Below are 25,355 nucleotides of genomic sequence, written 5' to 3'. Positions count from 1 at the left end.
AACAATATTTGGTGTAAGGAGGGATGATCAAATAAGAAATGATAGGGTAAGAAAGAAGTGTGGAGGTAAGTGGAGTACACACAAGAGTGATGAAGAGGCTGTGCTGAAACTGTATGGACATATGTAGTTGATGAGTAAGGAGAGGATGATTAAGAGCATATACATGCAGGGGAACAAAGAAAAGGGAAAACCAACAAGGAGTGGAAGAATGTTGTGAAATATGCTTTGATGGTTCGGGGTCTGCATGTACAACAGGGTGTGAGGCTTGTAAGGGATACAGTGACTTGGAGCAATATGGCATATATGGGAATATGTGCTGTCTTTGGGGTGAACTAGGGCAGTTGAGGCAGTCAGGGAAATCATGGAAAGGTCTAAAGGGCCAGGCTCTGGTTTCAGTGCATTATACATAACAGTTAGAAGGTGAATGTGATTGAATGAGGCCATTTGTATGTCTCTGGTGCTTTGCCAATTTTCATCTGTTTCTGGCACTATCTTGATAATGTGAGAAATAGCGAACATATAAGAAAAAGCTATTTGTTTCATTCATAAGAGTATAAATGATGTTCTATCTGTATAAATGATAAGTAAATATGTAAGGAATGCATACACATATAACAAAATATTATTCTATTATTTATTATCATAATTAATTGCTGTCTCCTGCGTTAGCGAGGAAGAACAAGGAAACAGACAAAAGAATAGCCCAACCCACCCACATACACATGTATATACATGAATGCCCACACACATACATATACATATCTATACATTTCAATGAATACATACATATACATAAACAGACATTATTATTTATCATTAATTATACTTCGTTGCTGTTTCCCGCATTAGCGAGATAGTGCAAGGAAACAGACGAAAGAATGGCCCAACCCACCCACATACACATGTATATACATACACGTCCACACATACACATATACATACCTATACATCTCAATGTATACATATATAAACACACACAGACATATACATATATACACATGTACATAATTCATACTCTCTGCCCTTATTCATTCCCGTCGCCACCACGCCACACATGAAATAACAACCCCCTCCCCCACATGTGCGCAAGGTAGTGCTATGAAAAGACAACAAAGTCCACATTTGTTCACACTCAGTCTCCAGCTGTCATGAATAATGCACTGAAACCACAGCTCCCTTGCCACATCCAGGCCCCACAAAACTTTCCATGGTTTACCCCAGATGCTTCACATGCCCTGGTTCAATTCATTAACAGCACATCCACCCCGGTAAACCACATCGTTCCAATTCACTCTAACCCTTTGATGTCTTTCACCCTGCTCTCTCAACCACACTCTTTTTATTTCCACACATCTCTCTTACCCTATTATTACTTACTCGATCAAACCACCTCACACCACATATTGTCCTCAAACATCTCATTTCCAGCACATCCACCCTCCTCCAAAAAACTCTATCTATAGCCTATGCCTCGCAAGCATATAACATTGTTGGAACCACTATTCCTTCAAACACCCATTTTTGCTTTCCAAGATAACGTTCCTGACTTCCACACATTCTTCAATGCTCCCAGAACTTTTGCCCCCTCCCCCACCCTATGATTCACTTCAGCTTCCATGGTTCCATCCGCTACCAAATCCACTCCCAGATATCTAAAACACTTCACTTCCTCCAGTTTTTCTCCATTCAAACTTACCTCCCACCTGACTTGTCCCTCAACCCTACTGTACCCAAGAGCCTTGCTCTTATTTACATTTACATTTAGCTTTCTTCTTTCACACACTTTACCAAATTCAGTCACCAGCTTCTGCAGTTTCTCACACGAATCAGCCACCAGCGCTGTATCATCAGCGAACAACAACTGATTCACTTCCCAAGCTCTCTCATCCACAACAGACTGCATACGTGCCCCTCTTTCCAAAACTCTTGCATTCACCTCCCTAACAATCCCATCCATAAACAAATTAAACAACCATGGAGACATCACGCACCCCTGCTGCAAAGCAACATTCACTGAGAACCAATCACTTTCCTCTCTCCCTACACGTACACATGCCTTACATCCTCGATAAAAACTTTTCACTGCTTCTAACAACTTGCCTCCCACACTATATATTCTTAATAACTTCCACATATGCCTTCTCCAGATCCATAAATGCTACATACAAATCCATTTGCTTTTTTAAGCATTTCTAACATACATTCTTCTAAGCAAACACCTGATCTAAACATTCTTTACCACTTCTGAAACCACACTGCTCTTCCCCAATCTGATGCTCTGTACATGCCTTCACCCTCTCAATCAATACCCTCCCATATAATTTCCAAGGAATACTCAACAAACTTATACCTCTGTAATTTGAGCACTCACTCTTATCCCCTTTGCCTTTGAACAATGGCACTATGCAAGCATTCCGCCAATCCTCAGGCACCTCACCATGAGTCATACATACATTAAATTACCTTACCAACCAGTCAACAATACAGTCACTCCCTTTTTTAATAAATTCCACTGCAATACCATCCAAATCCGCTGCCTTGCCAGCTTTCATCTTCCGCAAAGCTTTTACTACCTCTTCTCTGTTTACCAAATCATTCTCCCTAACCCTCTCACTTTGCACACCACCTCGACCAAAACACCCTATATCTGCCACTCTACCAACAAACACATTCAACAAACCTTCAAAATACTCACTCCATCTCCTTCTCACATCACCACTACTTGTTATCATCTCCCCATTAGCCCCCTTCACTGATGTTCCCATTTGTTCCATTGTCTTACGCACTTTATTTACCTCCTTCCAAAACATCTTTTTATTCTCCCTAAAATCTAATGATACTCTCTCACCCCAACTCTCATTTGCCATCTTTTTCACCTCTTGCACCTTTCTCTTGACCTCCTGCCTCTTTCTTTTATACATCTCCCAGTCATTTGCATTATTTCCCTGCAAAAATCATTCAAATGCCTCTCTCTTCTCTTTCACTAATAATCTTACTTCTTCAGACATATACATATATATACATGTACATACCCATACTTACTGCCTTCATCCATTCCCGTCGCCACCCTGCCACAGTGAAATGGCACCCCCCCTCGGGAATCTTTTTCACTCCATCCTTCCACCTCCAATTTGGTCTCCCATTTCTCGTTCCCTCCATCTCTGACAAACACATCCTCTTTGTCAATCTTTCCTCACTCATTCTCTCCATGTGACAAAACCATTTCAATACACCCTCTTCTGCTCTCTCAACCACACTCTTTTTATTACCACACATCCCTCTTACCCTTTCATCACTTACTTGATCAAACAACCTCACACTACATATTATCCTCAAACATTTCATTTCCAACACATCCACCCTCCTCTGCACAACCCTATCTATAGCCCATGCCTTGCAACCATATAACATTGTTGGCACAACTATTCCTTCAAACACACTGATTTTTGCTCTCCAAGATAACGTACTTGCCTTCCACACATTCTTCAATGTTCCCAGAACCTTCGCTTCATCCCCCACCTTGTGACACTTCCGCTTCCATGGTTCCATCCCCTGTTAAATCCACTCCCAGATATCTAAAACACAACTTCCTCTTGTGTTTCTCCATTCAAACTTACATCCTAATTTACTTGTCCCTAAACCCTATTGAACCTAATAACCTTGCTCTTATTCACACTCTCAGCCTTCTTCTTTCACACTTTACCAAACTCATTCACCACCTTCTGCAGTTTCTCACATGAATCAGCCACCAGCACTGTATCATCAGCGAACAACAACTGACTCACTTCATAGGCCCTCTCATCCACAACAGACTGCATACTTGCCCCTCTATCCAAAACTCTTACATTCACCTCCCTAACAACCCCATCCATAAACAAATTAAACAGGCATGGAGACATTACACAACCTTGCCGCAAACCGACATTCACTGGGAACCAATCACTTTCCTTTCTTCCTACTTGTACTCATGCCTTACATCCTTGATAAAAACTTTTCACTGTGTTATATTAAGAATAGGTAAAACAATATGTAAAGGATGTGTGAAATCATGCCTGGTAAAGAAATCATGCCTGGTAAAAGAATTAAGGGTTTAAATGCATGAAGAAAGAAATCACGCCAAGAAAATACCACAATCATCATATATTGTTCTTGAATAATTATGAAGGATCTGTGCTCCAACACTAATGTAGAGGAAAGTAAACTTTTTTTGGATATTTCCTTCATCAATGTTAGCTAAAAAGACATTATGTAAGAGTGGATAATTTTTCTTTAGTGCATGAGGCAAATAACTCAGCAGATGAAATATGTAATGCAAGGGTTAAATATTCTTCCTGCAGAAAAAATCTGTGGGGTCACTAGAGTCTTAAATTTATCACTTTTCAAATTAATGTCTTATATGAAAGTCTCTAACATTTTTTTAATTAATTTTTCCTCAATGGTGGGCAAATTAGGAATAAAGCAGCATTCCACAGAAAATACCTAAGATCTGGTTAGCACAAGGGTAATGCGCAGTATTACCTCTGCATATACAACAACTTCCAATTTCTCTTTCCTTTGAACCTTATAAATGATTCTCAGCAAACTGCCAAAAACAGGTTGGCTCTAGAAACATTTCCTCTAGAGCATCCATTAAATGGTAGAAAACAGAAACCCTTAGGGAAGAGTGAGGAGTCTTGAGAATACAAAATACAGTAGTGCTGAAATGTGAAGATATGTGTACTCTTTTAGCCTCAATACAATATTTCTTTTCTTTCCCAGCAGAGGATCCCTATTCTACTACCAAGGTTTCCCTTCTTCCACTATCCTTATTGTGCGTATGAACTTACATAGGAAGCTCTCAACAACTGAAATCCATCTGGCTACTTTCTGGGTTACCCTTCTTCCTTCAACTTTGGGTACACATGAGGAGTTAATTACCTTCTTCACACATTCTTTTTTCTCACTGCAAGAGGTACTCAACTTTTTCAAAATAAGTGATAAAACAAAATATAAGTTGTTACTGGATTCCACCGGCTTGAGTTTACACTGCAAGTGGAAAATCACCTTTGGCAAGGCTTTACTGTTGTCAAGTGAAGACAGTACAGTCTCATCAAAGGACATCATGCTTCAAAGGGTGTCAATCATCTCTTCCCTGCTATAGTGTGTAGTAAGACCTTGGAGCTGCAGAAGCCCATGGAGAAAGGTACTAGGCAACACCTAAACCTTTGTAGAAAGAAATCCTGTGGTAACTATACATAAAAAAGTAAAAGAATTCCTTCAACAAATATTTCAAGCTTTTCTGTTGTTTTTGACATTTAAAGATGACGAGAGAACCAACATTTGATACCTGGGAACTGATTATGAAAACAAAAGACAGAAAAGGGTCATGAAATACTGTTCAGGTGGCTAGCCCAACCAGCAACTGTTTTGAAAGCTGAAATATCTGTAAATAATGTACATTATCAGAAAATGTTAGGGTAGCACGTCTACCATAGAGAATTCAGCCCTGCCTTTTTTCCAGTTTACTGAATCAAGTTTGGTGATCCAATTTCTACAAAATTAATTTCTATAGTTTGTGCATTTGATATTCCTGTAAACTGGACATGTTATACAGAAAATTCTCATTCATTTTTACAGATATCTCCTTCCAATGGATTCAGAACATCTGAAACTTGCAAAAGATATAATAACTTACTTCAGTCTCTGCTTAATCAACAATTCCTCATTGTCCAATGTGATACTTCCCTCATGTTGCCAACCAGATCTTCCTTGAGAATGACTTCCATCATGACCTCGCAGAGCCTAAAATGAAGTAGGAAGGGGAACTTTGGTAAAACATTTCTCTAGAATCAACTAATCATCCATTAAAATCAGCTGTTACCCATTTATATTCTAAACAGTTTCCAATAAAACACCAAATTGGCCCATGCAGAAACAGTATCAATATGCTAATTCTAAATTTTTACTGTTACAGTATATATTTCTTCACCATAGTTTAAATATAGTCAGACAATGAGGACAGAGTTTGCCAGGAAAACTCTTTATATTACCTTATTTATCACAGAAGTAAACTAACTTTCAAATACATACTGGCAACAAAGTAATATTTTCCAAGGTGTTCTGCATACTATTTTGATACTGCATATGTATAATTGTAATCTCCATGCACTAATGCACTACAAGAGAAAAAACAAACTTTATTACAATGAATGGGATAAAGACACAAAAGATGAATATTCAGAAGTTGTAATCATACACACCAAAAAAGTGAAAGCAATCTCCAGAATCTAAAATCATTAGTTCTACAATTCAAGAGTGAAAACAGAAAAATGTTACATGTAATCTATCATGGATGTGAGGAATTTCTTATTTAACTCTTTTGATACACAAACCATGCCACTTATATGACTGAACTATTTAAAAATGATCAAGTACTAATAATACCACAATGATATCTAACTGGAGAAAACTTGCTAAAAAATTGCTTGTTAGTTTTTGATGCCACTTTTATACAGTCTCCTTCAAAAAATAAAAAAATCTTGCCTAAGTCTGAAACTGATAAAATGGGAAATAACACATTTCAAATGTGCTATCACTCATCATTACACAAACTACAAGAGTTATACAACTGGTGTACTTAACATCTAATAATGCCTACTCATCAAAATATAGAGTGCTTTTTATTTTTCATGATCATTATTATTATACTTTGTCACTGTCTCCCGTGTTAGCAAGGAAGCGCATGGAAACAGATGAAAGAATAGCCCAACCCACCCACATAAACATGTATATACATACACGTCCACACACGCACATATACATACCTATACATATATATACCTACAAGAATATATGTGAGAAATACTTAGAAAAGCAAATGGTTTTGTATGTAGCATTTATGGATCTAGAGAAGGCATATGATAGAGTTGATAGAGATGCTCTGTGGAGGGTATTGGGAATATGTGGTGTGAGAGGCAAGTTGTTAGAAGCAGTGAAAAGTTTTTATCGAGGATGGAAGGCATGTGTACGTGTAGGATGAGAGGAAAGTGATTGGTTCTCAGTGAATGTTGGTTTGCGGCAGGGGTGTATGATGTCTCCATGATTGTTTAATTTGTTTACGGATGGGGTTGTTAGGAAGGTGAATGCAAGAGTTTTGGAAAGAGGGGCAAGTATGCAGTCTGTTGTGGATGAGAGAGCTTGGGAAGTGAGCCATTTGTTGTTCGCTGATGATACACAGCTGGTGGCTGATTTGTGTGAGAAACTGCAGAAGCTGGTGACTGAGTTTGGTAAAGTGTGTGAAAGAAGAAAGCTGAGAGTAAATGTGAATAAGGGCAAGGTTATTAGGTACAGTAGGGTTGAGGGGCAAGTCAATTGGGAGGTAAGTTTGGATGGATAAAAACAGGAGGAAGTGAAGTGTTTTAGATATCTGGGAGTGGATTTGGCAGCGGATGGAACCATGGAGGTGGAAGTGAATCATAGGGTGGGTGAGGAGACGAAAGTTCTGGGAGCATTGAAGAATGTGTGGAAGTCGAGAACACTATCTCGGAAAGCAAAAATGGGAATGTTTAAAGGTATAGTGGTTCCAACAATGTTATATGGTTGCGAGGCGTGGACTATAGATAGAGCTGTGCGGAGGAGGGTGGATGTGCTGGAAATGAGATGCTTGAGGACAATATGTGGTGTGAGGTGGTTTGATCGAGTAAGTAATAATAGGGTAAGAGAGATGTGTGGTAATAAAAAGAATGTGGTTGAGAGAGCAGAAGAGGGTATTTTGAAATGGTTTGTTCACATGGAGAGAATGAGTGAGGAAAGATTGGCCAAGAGGATATATGTGTCAGAGGTGGAGGGAACAAGAAGTGGGAGACCAAATTGGAGGTGGAAAGATGGACTGAAAAAGATTTTGAGTGATCGGGGCCCTGAACATGCAGGAGGGTGATAGGCGTGCAACGAATAGAGTGAATTGGAATGATGTGGTATATATATTTCTTTTCTTTTCTTTCAAACTATTCGCCATTTCCCGCATTAGCGAGGTAGCGTTAAGAACAGAGGACTGGGCCTTTGAGGGAATATCCTCACCTGGCCCTCTTCTCTGTTCCTTCTTTTGGAAAATTAAAAAAAAAAAACAAGAGGGGAGGATTTCCAGCCCCCCGCTCCCTCCTCTTTTAGTCGCCTTCTACGACACGCAGGGAATACGTGGGAAGTATTCTTTCTCCCCTATCCTCAGGGATAAAATTCATGATTATCTTTAATAAATATTCCCAAGGTTGACAAAAGGATTTACATTAATCATTACTTACTAAACTATTTCTTCAGGAAATTCCCCTTCAGATTCATTACTTGTATGACTATCAATATTGCCATTATCCATTTCTTCATCAGATTCTGCATCCTGAGATAAAGTGGATTCTTTAGGTCCCATTACTCCTGATTCTAAAAACTGCTTGGTGAATTTTCTCAACTTGAAGTTTGGTATATAACACAGCTCTCCTGACCAGGACTTGAAAACATCCATGGATTTCATATTTAGGAAGTCCACAGTTTCAAAGCCACAGCTTGTAAACTGGTTCATTTCCCTTTCATATGTGATTCTGATGTGATCCTCTCGGCTAGCATGTTGCCGTGATGCTCGACCACCTATTCTATGCTTGATGTTTATCTGTTCAAGCTGCTCAAGATTGCGATCAATATATTTTTTAATTAATTCAAGAATATCCTTATGTGTCAACTGCTCCTTTCCTTGGGTCATGTTTTCTTTGAACCAGATCAGTTTCTCCCCAAGAAACTGAAGCTTTATATTGTTCTCTCCTCTTCGTTTTTTCAGCTTTAACTCTCTATTATATCTTTTAGACAACTGCTTTGCTTTTCTGCTTCTGAGATGTATTTTTTTTTGGCTATTCTTCAGATCAGCAAGCGTTGGTTTACCCATCTTGACTTTTCACAGAGCTGCTGTATCTGTTTACGATTTCCATCCACATGGAGTGTGTATATATATATATATATATATATATATATATATATATATATATATATATATATATATTTTTTCATATGATTCGCCATTTCCCACGTTTGCGAGGTAGCGTTAAGAACAGAAGACTGGACCTTAGAGGGAAAATCCTCACCTGGCCCCCTTCTCTGTTCCCTCTTTTGGAAAATTAAAAAAAAAACGAGAGGGGAGGATTTCCAGCCACCCGCTCCCTCACCTTTTAGTCACCTTCTACGACACGCAGGGAATACGTGGGAAGTATTCTTTCTCCCCTATCCCTAGGGATAATATAAATATATATATATATATATATATATATATATATATATATATATATATACATTTTTTTTTTTGTCGCTGTCTCCCGCGTTTGCGAGGTAGCGCAAGGAAACAGACGAAAGAAAAGGCCCAACCCACCCCCATACACATGTATATACATACACTTCCACACACGCAAATATACATACCTACACAGCTTTCCATGGTTTACCCCAGACGCTTCACATGCCCTGATTCAATCCACTGACAGCACGTCAACCCCGGTATACCACATCAATCCAATTCACTCTATTCCTTGCCCTCGTTTCACCCTCCTGCATGTTCAGGTCCCGATCACACAAAGTCTTTTTCACTCCATCTTTCCACCTCCAATTTGGTCTCCCACTTCTCCTCGTTCCCTTTTCCACCTCCGACACATATATCCTCTTGGTCAATCTTTCCTCACTCATTCTCTCCATGTGCCCAAACCATTTCAAAACACCCTCCTCTGCTCTCTCAACCACGCTCTTTTTATTTCCACACATCTCTCTTACCCTTACGTTACTTACTCGATCAAACCACCTCACACCACACATTGTCCTTAAACATCTCATTTCCAGCACATCCACCCTCCTGCGCACAACTCTATCCATAGCCCACGCCTCGAACCATACAACATTGTTGGAACCACTATTCCTTCGAACATACCCATTTTGCTTTCCGAGATAATGTTCTTGTGTGGAAATAAAAAGAGCGTGGTTGAGAGAGCAGAAGAGGGTGTTTTGAAATGGTTTGGGCACATGGAGAGAATGAGTGAGGAAAGATTGACCAAGAGGATATATGTGTCGGAGGTGGAGGGAACAAGAAGTGGGAGACCAAATTGGAGGTGGAAAGATGGAGTGAAAAAGATTTTGTGTGATCGGGGCCTGAACATGCAGGAGGGTGAAAGGAGGGCAAGGAATAGAGTGAATTGGATCGATGTGGTATACCGGGGTTGACGTGCTGTCAGTGGATTGAATCAGGGCATGTGAAGCGTCTGGGGTAAACCATGGAAAGCTGTGTAGGTATGTATATTTGCGTGTGTGGATGTGTATGTATATACATGTGTATGGGGGTGGGTTGGGCCATTTGTTTTGTCTGTTTCCTTGCACTACCTCGCAAACGCGGGAGACAGCGACAAAGCAAAGAAAAAATATATATATATATATATATATATATATTTTTTTTTTTTTTATACCTCGTCGCTGTCTCCCGCGTTTGCGAGGTAGCGCAAGGAAACAGACGAAAGAAATGGCCCAACCCCCCCCATACACATGTATATACATACGTCCACACACGCAAATATACACACCTACACAGCTTTCCATGGTTTACCCCAGACGCTTCACATGCCTTGATTCAATCCACTGACAGCACGTCAACCCCGGTATACCACATCGCTCCAATTCACTCTATTCCTTGCCCTCCTTTCACCCTCCTGCATGTTCAGGCCCCGATCACACAAAATCTTTTTCACTCCATCTTTCCACCTCCAATTTGGTCTCCCTCTTCTCCTCGTTCCCTCCACCTCCGACACATATATCCTCTTGGTCAATCTTTCCTCACTCATTCTCTCCATGTGCCCAAACCACTTCAAAACACCCTCTTCTGCTCTCTCAACCACGCTCTTTTTATTTCCACACATCTCTCTTACCCTTACGTTACTCACTCGATCACACCACCTCACACCACACATTGTCCTCAAACATCTCATTTCCAGCACATCCATCCCCCTGCGCACAACTCTATCCATAGCCCACGCCTCGCAACCATACAACATTGTTGGAACCACTATTCCTTCAAACATACCCATTTTTGCTTTCCGAGATAATGTTCTCGACTTCCACACATTCTTCAAGGCCCCCAGAATTTTCACCCCCTCCCCCACCCTATGATCCACTTCCGCTTCCATGGTTCCATCCGCTGCCAGATCCACTCCCAGATATCTAAAACACTTCACTTCCTCCAGTTTTTCTCCATTCAAACTCACCTCCCAATTGACTTGACCCTCAACCCTACTGTACCTAATAACCTTGCTCTTATTCACATTTACTCTTAACTTTCTTCTTCCACACACTTTACCAAACTCAGTCACCAGCTTCTGCAGTTTCTCACATGAATCAGCCACCAGCGCTGTATCATCAGCGAACAACAACTGACTCACTTCCCAAGCTCTCTCATCCCCAACAGACTTCATACTTGCCCCTCTTTCCAAAACTCTTGCATTTACCTCCCTAACAACCCCATCCATAAACAAATTAAACAACCATGGAGACATCACACACCCCTGCCGCAAACCTACATTCACTGAGAACCAATCACTTTCCTCTCTTCCTACACGTACACATGCCTTACATCCTCGATAAAAACTTTTCACTGCTTCTAACAACTTTCCTCCCACACCATATATTCTTAATACCTTCCACAGAGCATCTCTATCAACTCTATCATATGTCTTCTCCAGATCCATAAATGCTACATACAAATCCATTTGCATTTCTAAGTATTTCTCACATACATTCTTCAAAGCAAACACCTGATCCACACATCCTCTACCACTTCTGAAACCACACTGCTCTTCCCCAATCTGATGCTCTGTACATGCCTTCACCCTCTCAATCAATACCCTCCCATATAATTTACCAGGAATACTCAACAAACTTATACCTCTGTAATTTGCGCACTCACTCTTATCCCCTTTGCCTTTGTACAATGGCACTATGCACGCATTCCGCCAATCCTCAGGCACCTCACCATGAGTCATACATACATTAAATAACCTTACCAACCAGTCAACAATACAGTCACCCCCTTTTTTAATAAATTCCACTGCAATACCATCCAAACCTGCTGCCTTGCCGGCTTTCATCTTCCGCAAAGCTTTCACTACCTCTTCTCTGTTTACCAAATCATTTTCCCTAACCCTCTCACTTTGCACACCACCTCAACCAAAACACCCTATATCTGCCACTCTATCATCAAACACATTCAACAAACCTTCAAAATACTCACTCCATCTCCTTCTCACATCACTACTACTTGTTATCACCTCCCCATTTGCACCCTTCACTGAAGTTCCCATTTGCTCCCTTGTCTTACGCACTTTATTTACCTCCTTCCAGAACATCTTTTTATTCTCCCTAAAATTTAATGATACTCTCTCACCCCAACTCTCATGTTTACCAAATGGCGTCCTAGCTTCGTCTCTTCGATGTATATCAACTGACTGTTATATTCCTCTCTTGTGTCTCCCCTGATGATGTGATTATTACACGAAAGTGCACTTGGGAACTTTTCGTGTTTCATTTTCCTTGTGGACTCATAGGAATATACACATGTACATAATTCATACTTGCTACCTTTATTCATTCCCGTTGCCACCCTACTACACATAAAATGACACCCCTCTCCCCCTGCACACATGCGAGGCAGCACTACGAAAAGACAACAAAGGCCACATTCATTCACACTCAGTCTCTAGCTCTCATGCATAATGCCCAAAACCACAGCTCCCTTTCCACATCCAGGCCCCACAAAACTTTCCATGGTTTACCCCAGATGCTTCACATGCCCTGGTCCAATCCATTGACAGCAAGTCGACCCCGGTATACCACATCTTTCCAATTCACACTATTCCTTGCACGCCCTTCACCCTCCTGCATGTTCAGACCCTGATCGCTCAAAATCGATTTCACTCCATCCTTCCACCTCCAATTTGATCTCCCACTTCTCGTTCCCTCCACCTCTGACACATATATCCTCTTTGTCAATCTTTCCTCACTCATTCTATCCATGTGACCAAACCATTTCAATACACCCTCTTCTGCTCTCTCAACCACACTCTTTTCATTACCACACATCTCTCTTACCCTCTCATTACTTACTAAATCAAACCACCTCACACCACATACTGTCCTCAAACATCTCATTTCCAACACCCTCCTCCTCACAACCCTATCTATAGCCCACACCTCGCAACCATATATCATTGTTGGAACCACTAAATCTTCAAACATACCCATTTTTGCTTTCCGAGATAATGTTCTCGCCTTTCACACATTTTTCAATGCTCCTAGAACTTTCGCCCCCTCCTCCACCCTGTGACTCATGTCCGCTTCCAAGGTTCCATCCGCAGCCAAATCCACTCCCAGATATCTAAAACACTTTTTTATTTTCTATTTTATGTACAAATATTTTTCCACAGCTCCCTTCAGAAAAATCTTATCCACCTCATATAGAACAATAATGTGAAAATATCAACATTATAGGTGCTTAGTCATTGCTTATAATTACACTGCTTTTAACAGATGTTTGACCTGCACACTTACCATTCATTATCTTCTACTCATCAAAATACATAGACTCAATTTCACAGTGATTCTTACACAGTTCCCTTCAGAAACATCACCTGACTCATAAAAACAAAAGCTAATGCATTGACAAAACCAGATGAGATATCTCGGGGATAGTAGAGATTGATGTCTGACCAAGCTGCCCAGGCCACCAGCAAGGAAGCCAGCAAATAGAGGCATATCAATGAAGCCTCATCCTCCAAACACAAAGTGCTTAGGGAAAAGTTCCAGCAAAATGGAAGCTAGGCAGCCAGGAATGTGGGAATGAAGACCTACGAAGACTTCACCAATTATTCACCAGCAGAAATATACAAAAAAGGTCACAGTAAAAATATCCACAAATTACAGACCCTTAATGGGCAGAACCAACTGAATACTCAAAAGAATATTCAGAAAACAGTGAGAACAGTAACTGAATAGCACAAGCTATTTATTCAATTGGGGGACCACTTAAATTCAGGAGTAAATTTTGCATGACAAACCTACTAGATTTAATGACCTAATAAGGAAAGTCATTGAGAAAAGGGATAGCTCGGTGGATTGTATATTTTTGACTACCACAGGTCCGTTGATTCCTAACCTAACCTGACCTAACCATCCACAAAAGTCTGATGATGAAGCTAAACATCCAAGCTTCCTTAAAAATGACAAGGAACAGAGATTATGTCTGGCGAACCAACTCAAACAGGCAAGGATGACAAGTGGGTCCTTCAAGGTTCAGTGCCGGGGGCCATCATCATTTCTAACTTACTCAAATGATTTGTTAAATGAGGTAAATTCAAACCTTAATATGTTCACTTCTGATGACATAAACATTTAAGTCAAAACAAACGGGAACTGCAAAATACTACAAAATACTACGACTGATCTTGTGAAATTTATAAAGAGCTATAACCTAATGGTTATTCACTGCTTTTTAACATGATAGACTTAGCTTTTATTTTTTCATATATACATATCATACATGATAGTCGATTCCCGTGTTAGCAAGGTAGCACCAGGAAATGAGTGAAGAAAGACCCATTCACTCACATAAACATACATGTACATACACATTTTATGACTGAGGGATGTATAAAAGAAAGTGTCAGGAGATGAAGAGAAAGGTGCAAGAGTTAATAAAGAGGGAAAATGAGAGTCTGGGTGAGAGAGTATCATTAAACTTTAAGGAGAATAAAAATGTTTTGAAAGGAGGTAAATAACATGCATAAGACAAGAGAACAAAAGGGAATATTGGTGAAGGGGGCAAGTGGGGAAGTAATAACAGGTAGTGATGTAGTGAGAAGGAGATGGAGTGAGTATTTTGAAGGTTTGTCATGTGTGTTTGATGACAGAGTGGCAGATATAGGGTGTTTTGGTCAGGGTGGTGTGCATAGTGAGGGGGTCAGGGAGAATGGTTTGATTAAGAGAGAAGAGGTACTGAAAGCATGGCAAAAGATGAAATCTGGTAAGGCGGCAGGTTTGGATGGTATTGCAGTACAACTTATTAAAAAAGGGGTGACTGTGTTGTTGACTGGTTGGTAAGGATATTCAATGTATGTATGGATCATGGTGAAGTGCCTGAGGATTGGTGGAATGCTTGCATAGTGCCACTGTACAAAGGCAAAGGAGATAAAGGTGAGTGTTCAAATTACAGAGGCATAAGTCTATTGAGTATTCCTGGGAAATTATATGGGAGGGTATTGATTGAGAGGGTGAAGGAATGTACAGAACACAGATTGGGGAGGAGTAGTGTGGGTTCAGAAGTGGTAGAGGATGTGTAGATCAGGTATTCACCATGAAGAATGTGTGCAAGAATTACTTAGAAAAACAGATGGATTTCTATGTAGCATTTATGGATCTGGAAAAAGTGTATGATGGGATTGATAGAGATGCTTTGTGGAAGGTCTTAAGAGTATATGGTGTGGAAGGTAAGTTACTAAAAGCAGTTTTTACACAAAGATGTAAGGCATGTGTACGAGTAGGAAGGGAGGAGAGTGACGGGTTCCCAGTTATGTTGGTCTGCAGCAAGGGTGTGTGATGTCCCAATGCTTGTTTAATTTGTTTATGGATGGGATGGTTGGGAAGGTAAATGCAAGAGTTTTGGAGAGAGGGGTGAGTATGCAGTCTGTTGGGGATGAGAGGGCCTGGGAAGCAAGTAAGTTGTAGTTGGCAGATGATACAGCACTAGAGGGTGATTTGAGTGTGAAACTGCAGAAGTTGGTTACTGATTTTGGAAAAGTGTGTGCAAGGAGAAAGTTGAGAGTAAATGTGAAAAAGAGCAAGGTTATTCGGTCCAGTAGGGTTGAGTGACAAGTTAATTGGGAGGTAAGCTTATAAGAAGAAAAACTGGAGGAAATGAAGTGTTTCAGATATTTGGTAGTGGACTTAGCAGTGGATGGAACCATGGAAGTAGAAGTGAGTAACAGGGTGGAGAAGGGGGCGAAGGTTCTGGGAGCGTTGAAGAATGTGTGGAAGGAAAGAACATTATCTCAGAAAGCAAAATTGGGTATGTTTGCAGGAATAGTGGTTCCAACAATGTTATATGGTTGTGAGGCATGGGCTATAGATAGGGTTGTGTAGAGGAAGGTGGATGAGTTGGAAATAAAATACTTGAGGATAATATGTGGTGTGAGGTGGTTTGATTAAGTAATGAAAGAGTAAGAGAGATGTATGGTAAGAAAAAGAGTGCGGTTGAGAAAGCAGAAGAGGGTGTGTTGAAATGGTTTGGACACAGAGAGAATGAGTGAGGAAAGATTGACAAAGAGGATATATATGTTAGAGGTGGAGGGAAGAAGGAGAAGCAGGAGACCAAACTGGAGGTGGAAGGATGGAGTGAAAGAGACTTTAAGTGATCGGAGCCTGAACATAGAGGAGGGTGAAAGGGATGCAAGGAATAGAGTGAATTGGAATGATGTGGTGTACTGGGGTGGATGTGCAGTCAATGGATTGAACCAGGGTATGTGAAGCATCTGGGGTAAACCATAGAAAGATCTGTTGGCTGTGGATGTGGAAAGGGAGCCAGTGTTTTGGTGCATTACACATGACACCTTGAGACTGAGTGAGAACAAATGTGGCCTTTTTGTCTATTCCTGGTGCCTGTTTCCTGGCACTAACTCACTGATGCAGGAAACAGCGATGAAGTATAATATATACATATATTATTCATTCATTTATTATACTTCGTCGCTATCTCCCATGTTAGCAAGGTAGCGCAAGGAAACATACAAAAGAATGGTCCAACCAACCCATATACACACGTATATACATACACGTCCACTCACGCACATATACAAACCTATACATTTCAATGTATACATATATACATACACAGACACATACACACATACATATTTTTTTTTTTTTTTTTTTTGCTTTGTCGCTGTCTCCCGCGTTGGCGAGGTAGCGCAAGGAAACAGACGAAAGAAATGGCCAAACCCACCCCCACACACATGTATATACATACGTCCACACACACAAATATACATACCTACACAGCTTTCCATGGTTTACCCCAGACGCTTCACATGCCCTGATTCAATCCACTGACAGCACGTCAACCCCGGTATATCACATCGCTCCAATTCACTCTATTCCTTGCCCTCCTTTCACCCTCCTGCATGTTCAGGCCCCGATCACACAAAATCTTCTTCACTCCATCTTTCCACCTCCAATTTGGTCTCCCTCTTCTCCTCGTTCCCTCCACCTACGACACATATATCCTCTTGGTCAATCTTTCCTCACTCATTCTCTCCATGTGCCTAAACCATTTCAAAACACCCTCTTCTGCTCTCTCAACCACGCTCTTTTTATTTCCACACATCTCTCTTACCCTTACGTTACTTACTCGATCAAACCACCTCACACCACATATTGTCCTCAAACATCTCATTTCCAACACATCCATCCTCCTACGCACCACTCTATCCATAGCCCACGCCTCGCAACCATACAACATTGTTGGAACCACTATTCCTTAAAACATACCCATTTTTGCTTTCCGAGATAATGTTCTCGACTTCCACACATTCTTCAAGGCTCCCAGAATTTTCGCCCCCTCCCCCACCCTATGATCCACTTCCGCTTCCATGGTTCCATCCGCTGCCAGATCCACTCCCAGATATCTAAAACACTTCACTTCCTCCAGTTTTTCTCCATTCAAACTCACCTCCCAATTGACTTGACCCTCAACCCTACTGTACCTAATAACCTTGCTCTTATTCACATTTACTCTTAACTTTCTTCTTTCACACACTTTACCAAACTCAGTCACCAGCTTCTGCAGTTTCTCACATGAATCAGCCACCAGCGCTGTATCATCAGCGAACAACAACTGACTCACTTCCCAAGCTCTCTCATCCCCAACAGACTTCATACTTGCCCCTCTTTCCAAAACTCTTGCATTCACCTCCCTAACAACCCCATCCATAAACAAATTAAACAACCATGGAGACATCACACACCCCTGCCGCAAACCTACATTCACTGAGAACCAATCACTTTCCTCTCTTCCTACACGTACACATGCCTTACATCCTCGATAAAAACTTTTCACTGCTTCTAACAACTTGCCTCCCACACCATATATTCTTAATACCTTCCACAGAGCGTCTCTATCAACTCTATCATATGCCTTCTCCAGATCCATAAATGCTACATACAAATCCATTTGCTTTTCTTGCCCAGAATGGCAAGATTACCAAGCAAGGAGAGTCTCCTGAGCCAAGTGAACAGGGCAGCAAGTACCTGCACAGTTTGGAATTTGATCACTCTCAACAAGTTGTGTTTCGCAAGGAGCAAGTCAGTTCTACCTTGGCCCACCAGTGATGCTACTACGTTTGTGAATCAAGAACCATTGCAACACAAACCTCACCAGGTGGTAGAGTGTCCCGCAGTGTATCGAGACAGACTTCCCCAGAACTTTTTTAAAGGGGAAGTAAATGTTATAGTTGTGTTACTGGAGTGATAGTTTTCATACATGGTGCTTTGACAAGAAAATAGTGAAATTGGAAAAAATGTAGCTTAGACATTGAAGCTTATTGATACAGTGGTTAAATTGATGAGAACTACTATTGACGTTTGTGTAAATAAATTATACATTTCCTTTTTACATAGCCACAGGTTGAACCAGTATGTGACATTCATTTTTCATTTCATTTCAAGCTAGAAGTTTCAGTTTTCTAAATTGTTTCTTACATTGTTTCATATGTATATATATGTATGTGTGTGTGTGTGTATGTGTGTGTATGTGTGTGTATATATATATATATATATATATATATATATATATATATATATATATATATATATATATATATATATATATATTTTCTTTCTTTCTTTCAAACTATTCGCCATTTCCTGCATTAGCGAGGTAGCGTTAAGAACAGAGGACTGGGCCTTTGAGGGAATACCCTCACCTGGCCCAATTCTCTGTTCCTTCTTTTGGGAAAAAAAAAAGAAAAAAAAAAAAAAAAAAAAAACGAGAGGGGAGGATTTCCAGCCCCCCGCTCCCTCCCCTTTTAGTCGCCTTCTACGACACGCAGGGAATACGTGGGAAGTATTCTTAATCCCCTATCCCCAGGGATATATATATATATATATATATATATATATATATATATATATATATATATATATATATATATATATATATATATTATCCCTGGGGATAGGGGTGAAAGAATACTTCCCACGCATTCCTCGCGTGTCGTAGAAAGCGACTAGAGGGGACGGGAGCGGGGGGCCAGAAATCCTCCCTTCCTTGTACTTTTTTAACTTTCTAAAATGGGAAACATATGTACATAATCTAAATTTGCTGCCTTTATTCATTCAAGTCGCCACTCCACCACACATGAAATAACAACCCTCTCACCTCACATGTGCGCGAGGTAGCGCTAGAAAAAGACAACAAAGGCCACATTCGTTCACACTCAGTATCTAGCTGTCACGTATAATGCACTGAAACCACAGCTCCCTTTCCACATCCAGTCCACACACAACTTTCCATGGATTACCCCAGACGCTTCACATGCCCAGGGTCAATCCATTGCCAGCACATCAACCCCAGTATACCACATTGTTTCAATTCACTCTATTCCTTGCACACTATTCACACTCATTCATGTTCAGGCCCTAATTCCTCAAAATCTTTTTCACTCAACCTTCCACCTCCAATTTGGTCTACCATTTCTCTTTCCCTCCACCTCCGACACATATATCCTCTTTGTATATCTTTCCTCACTCATTCTCTCCATGTGATTAAACCATTTCAATATATCCTCTTCTGCTCTCTCAACCAAACTCTTTTTATTACCAACATCTCCCTTACCCTTTCATTACTTACTCGACCAAACCATCTGACACCATATATTGTCCTCAAACATCTCATTTCTAACACATCTAACCTCCTCTGCACAACCCTATATATATATATATATATATATATATGGGAGCAGCTGAATGAGTGTGTTAGTGGTTTTGATGCACGAGACCGGGTTATAGTGATGGGTGATTTGAATGCAAAGGTGAGTAATGTGGCAGTTGAGGGAATAATTGGTATACATGGGGTGTTCAGTGTTGTAAATGGAAATGGTGAAGAGCTTGTAGATTTATGTGCTGAAAAAGGACTGATGATTGGGAATACCTGGTTCAAAAAGCGAGATATACATAAGTATACTTATGTAAGTAGGAGAGATGGCCAGAGAGCGTTATTGGATTATGTGTTAATTGACAGGCATGCGAAAGAGAGACTTTTGGATGTTAATGTGCTGAGAGGTGCAACTGGAGGGATGTCTGATCATTATCTTGTGGAGGCTAATGTGAAGATTTGCATGGGTTGTCAGAAAAGAAGAGTGAATGTTGGGGTGAAGAGGGTGGTGAGAGTAAGTGAGCTTGGGAAAGAGACTTGTGTGAGGAAGTACCAGGAGAGACTGAGTACAGAATGGAGAAAGGTGAGAACAATGGAAGTAAGGGGAGTGGGGGAGGAATGGGATGTATTTAGGGAATCAGTGATGGATTGCGCAAAAGATGCTTGTGGCATGAGAAGAGTGGGAGGTGGGTTGATTAGAAAGGGTAGTGAGTGGTGGGATGAAGAAGTAAGAGTATTAGTGAAAGAGAAGAGAGAGGCATTTGGACGATTTTTGCAGGGAAAAAATGCAATTGAGTGGGAGATGTATAAAAGAAAGAGACAGGAGGTCAAGAGAAAGGTGCAAGAGGTGAAAAAAAGGGGAAATGAGAGTTGGGGTGAGAGAGTATCATTAAATTTTAGGGAGAATAAAAAGATGTTCTGGAAGGAGGTAAATAAAGTGCGTAAGACAAGGGAGCAAATGGGAACTTCAGTGAAGGGCGCAAATGGGGAGGTGATAACAATTAGTGGTGATGTGAGAAGGAGATGGAGTGAGTATTTTGAAGGTTTGTTGAATGTGTTTGATGATAGAGTGGCAGATATAGGGTGTTTTGGTCGAGGTGGTGTGCAAAGTGAGAGGGTTAGGGAAAATGATTTGGTAAACAGAGAAGAGGTAGTAAAAGCTTTGCGGAAGATGAAAGCCGGCAAGGCAGCAGGTTTGGATGGTATTGCAGTGGAATTTATTAAAAAAAGGGGGTGACTGTATTGTTTACTGGTTGGTAAGGTTATTTAATGTATGTATGACTCATGGTGAGGTGCCTGAGGATTGGCGGAATGCGTGCATAGTGCCATTGTACAAAGGCAAAGGGGATAAGAGTGAGTACTCAAATTACAGAGGTGTAAGTTTGTTGAGTATTCCTGGTAAATTATATGGGAGGGTATTGATTGAGAGGGTGAAGGCATGTACAGAGCATCAGATTGGGGAAGAGCAGTGTGGTTTCAGAAGTGGTAGAGGATGTGTTGATCAGGTGTTTGCTTTGAAGAATGTATGTGAGAAATACTTAGAAAAGCAAATGGATTTGTATGTAGCATTTATGGATCTGGAGAAGGCATATGATAGAGTTGATAGAGATGCTCTGTGGAAGGTATTAAGAATATATGGTGTGGGAGGCAAGTTGTTAGAAGCAGTGAAAAGTTTTTATCGAGGATGTAAGGCATGTGTACATGTAGGAAGAGAGGAAAGTGATTGGTTCTCAGTGAATGTAGGTTTGCGGCAGGGGTGTGTGATGTCTCCATGGTTGTTTAATTTGTTTATGGATGGGGTTGTTAGGGAGGTGAATGCAAGAGTTTTGGAAAGAGGGGCAAGTATGAAGTCTGTTGGGTATGAGAGAGCTTGGGAAGTGAGTCAGTTGTTGTTCGCTGATGATACAGCGCTAGTGGCTGATTCATGTGAGAAACTGCAGAAGCTGGTGACTGAGTTTGGTAAAGTGTGTGGAAGAAGAAAGTTAAGAGTAAATGTGAATAAGAGCAAGGTTATTAGGTACAGTAGGGTTGAGGGTCAAGTCAATTGGGAGGTGAGTTTGAATGGAGAAAAACTGGAGGAAGTTAAGTGTTTTAGATATCTGGGAGTGGATCTGGCAGCGGATGGAACCATGGAAGTGGAAGTGGATCATAGGGTGGGGGAGGGGCGAAAATTCTGGGAGCCTTGAAGAATGTGTGGAAGTCGAGAACATTATCTCGGAAAGCAAAAATGGGTATGTTTGAAGGAATAGTGGTTCCAACAATGTTGTATGGTTGCTAGGCGTGGGCTATGGATAGAGTTGTGCGCAGGAGGATGGATGTGCTGGAAATGAGATGTTTGAGGACAATGTGTGGTGTGAGGTGGTTTGATCGAGTAAGTAACCTAAGGGTAAGAGAGATGTGTGGAAATAAAAAGAGCGTGGTTGAGAGAGCAGAAGAGGGTGTTTTGAAATGGTTTGGGCACATGGAGAGAATGAGTGAGGAAAGATTGACCAAGAGGATATATGTGTCGGAGGTGGAAAAGGGAACGAGGAGAAGTGGGAGACCAAATTGGAGGTGGAAAGATGGAGTGAAAAAGATTTTGTGTGATCGGGGCCTGAACATGCAGGAGGGTGAAAGGAGGACAAGGAATAGAGTGAATTGGATCGATGTGGTATACCGGGGTTGACGTGCTGTCAGTGGATTGAATCAGGGCATGTGAAGCGTCTGGGGTAAACCATGGAAATCTGTGTAGGTATGTATATTTGCATCTGTGGACGTATGTATATACATGTGTATGGGGGTGGGTTTGGCCATTTCTTTCGTCTGTTTCCTTGCGCTACCTCGCAAACACGGGAGACAGCGACAAAGGAAAAAAAAATATTATTTATATTTATTTATTCTGCTTTGTCGCTGTCTCCCGCGTTAGCGAGGTAGTGCAAGGAAACAGATGAAAGAATGGCCAAACCCACCCACATACACATTTATATACATACACGTCCACACACGCAAATATACATACCTATACTCCTCAATGTATACATATATATACACACACAGACATATACATATATACACATGTACATAATTCATACTGTCTGCCTTTATTTATTCCCATCGCCATCTCGCCACATATGGAATAACATCCCCCTCCCCCTCATGTGTGCGAGGTAGCGCTAGGAAAAGAGAACAAAGGCCCCATTCGTTCACTCTCAGTATCTAGCTGTCATGTAATAATGCATCGAAACCACAGCTCCCTTTCCACATCCAGGCCCCACACAACTTTCCATGGTTTACCCCAGACGCTTCACATGCCCTGGTTCAATCCACTGACAGCACGTTGACCCCGGTATGCCACATCGTTCCAATTCACTCTATTCCTTGCACGCCTTTCACCTTCATGCATGTTCAGGCCCCGATCACTCAAAATCTTTTTCACTCCATCTTTCCACCTCCAACTTGGTTTCCCACTTCTCCTCGTTCCCTCCACCTCTGACACATATATTCTCTTGGTCAATCTTTCCTCACTCATTCTCTCCATGTGACCAAACCATTTCAAAACACCCTCTTCTGCTCTCTCAACCACACTCTTTTTATTTCCACACATCTCTCTTACCCTTACATTACTCACTCGATCAAACCACCTCACACCACATATTGTCCTCAAACATCTCATTTCCAGCACATCCGCCCTCCTGCGCACAGCTCTATCCATAGCCCACGCCTCGCAACCATACAACATTATTGGAACCACTATTCCTTCAAACATACCCAGTTTTGCTTTCCAATAATGTTCTCGACTTCCAAACATTGTTCAAGGCTCCCAGAATTTTCGCCCCCCCTCTCCCACCCTATGATTCACTTCCGCTTCCATGGTTCGATCCACTGCCAGATCCACTCCCAGGTATCTAAAAAACTTTGCTTCCTCCAGTTTCTCTCCATTTAAACTTACCTCCCAATATATATATATATATATATATATATATATATATATATAAGGGATAGGGGATTAAGAATACTTCCCACGTATTCCCTGCGTGTCGTAGAAGGCGACTAAAAGGGGAGGGAGCAGGGGGCTGGAAATCCTCCCCCTCTCGTTTTTTTTTTAATTTTCCAAAAGAAGGAACAGAGGGGGCCAGGTGAGGATATTCCAAAAAAGGCCCAGTCCTCTGTTCTTAACGCTACCTCGCTAACACGGGAAATGGCGAATAGTTTGAAAAAAAAAATATATATATATATATATATATATATATATATATATATATATATATATATATATATATATATATATGGAAGCAGAAGTGAATCATAGGGTGGGGGAGGGGGCGAAAATCCTGGGAGCCTTGAAGAATGTGTGGAAGTCGAGAACATTATCTCGGAAAGCAAAAATGGGTATGTTTGAAGGAATAGTGGTTCCAACAATGTTGTATGGTTGCGAGGCGTGGGCTATGGATAGAGTTGTGCGCAGGAGGGTGGATGTGCTGGAAATGAGATGTTTGAGGACAATGTGTGGTGTGAGGTGGTTTGATCGAGTAAGTAATGTAACGGTAAGAGAGATGTGTGGAAATAAAAAGAGTGTGATTGAGAGAGCAGAAGAACGTGTTTTGAAATGGTTTGGGCACATGGAGAGAATGAGTGAGGAAAGATTGACCAAGAGGATATATGTGTCGGAGGTGGAGGGAACGAGGAGAAGTGGGAGACCAAGTTGGAGGTGGAAAGATGGAGTGAAAAAGATTTTGAGTGTTCGGGGCCTGAACATGCAGGAGGGTGAAAGGCGGGCAAGGAATAGAGTGAATTGGATCGATGTGGTATACCGGGGTTGATGTGCTGTCAGTGGATTGAATCAGGGCATGTGAAGCGTCTGGGGTAAACCATGGAAAGTTGTGGGGCCTGGATGTTGAAAGGGAGCTGTGGTTTCGGGTATCATTGCATGGCAGCTAGAGACTGAGTGTGAACGAATGGGGCCTTTGTTGTCTTTTCCTAGCGCTACCTCGCACATATGAGGGGGGGAGGGGGATGGTATTCCATGCGTGGCGAGGTGGCGATGGAAATGAATAAAGGCAGACAGTGTGAATTGTGTGCATGGGTATATATGCATGTGTCTGTGTGTGTATATATATATATATGTGTACATTGAGATGTATTGGTATGTATATTTGCGTGTGTGGACATGTATGTATATACATGTGTATGGGGGTGGGTTGGGCCATTTCTTTCGTCTGTTTCCTTGTGCTACCTCGCAAATGCGGGAGACAGCGACAAAGCAAAATAATAAAAATAATATAAATATGGTTGTTTAATTTGTTGTTTAATTTGTTTAATTTGTTTATGGATGGGGTTGTTAGGGAGGTGAATGCAAGAGTTTTGGAAAGAGGGGCAAGTATGAAGTCTGTTGGGGATGAGAGAGCTTGGGAAG

At 41.1% G+C, this 25,355-nt stretch overlaps 2 protein-coding genes across 5 annotated transcripts in view; both read right to left on the bottom strand.

Annotated features, from left to right (window-relative positions):
• The window catches only part of fab1 (fab1 kinase), a 1,098,541-nt gene that overhangs the window by 468,136 nt on the left and 605,050 nt on the right, over positions 1–25,355 (bottom strand). For all 4 annotated transcript variants that reach the window (XM_071675364.1, XM_071675510.1, XM_071675419.1 and 1 more), the window contains exon 11: positions 5,675–5,781. In XM_071675364.1, coding sequence (XP_071531465.1) covers positions 5,675–5,781 — 107 coding nt within the window. The remainder of the gene's footprint in view (positions 1–5,674; positions 5,782–25,355) is intronic.
• LOC139756484 (translation machinery-associated protein 16-like) lies at positions 8,218–8,957 on the bottom strand. The gene has a single exon (XM_071675964.1). It carries the CDS (start codon positions 8,903–8,905, stop codon positions 8,276–8,278), a length of 630 nt encoding a protein of 209 aa, XP_071532065.1. The 5' UTR covers positions 8,906–8,957; the 3' UTR covers positions 8,218–8,275.

The sequence above is a fragment of the Panulirus ornatus genome, chromosome 1, assembly GCF_036320965.1.
Source record: "Panulirus ornatus isolate Po-2019 chromosome 1, ASM3632096v1, whole genome shotgun sequence".
Classification (NCBI taxonomy): Eukaryota; Metazoa; Arthropoda; class Malacostraca; order Decapoda; family Palinuridae; genus Panulirus; species Panulirus ornatus.
Note: the sequence above shows the minus strand (reverse complement) of the source record. Positions and strands in the feature narration are given on the sequence as shown.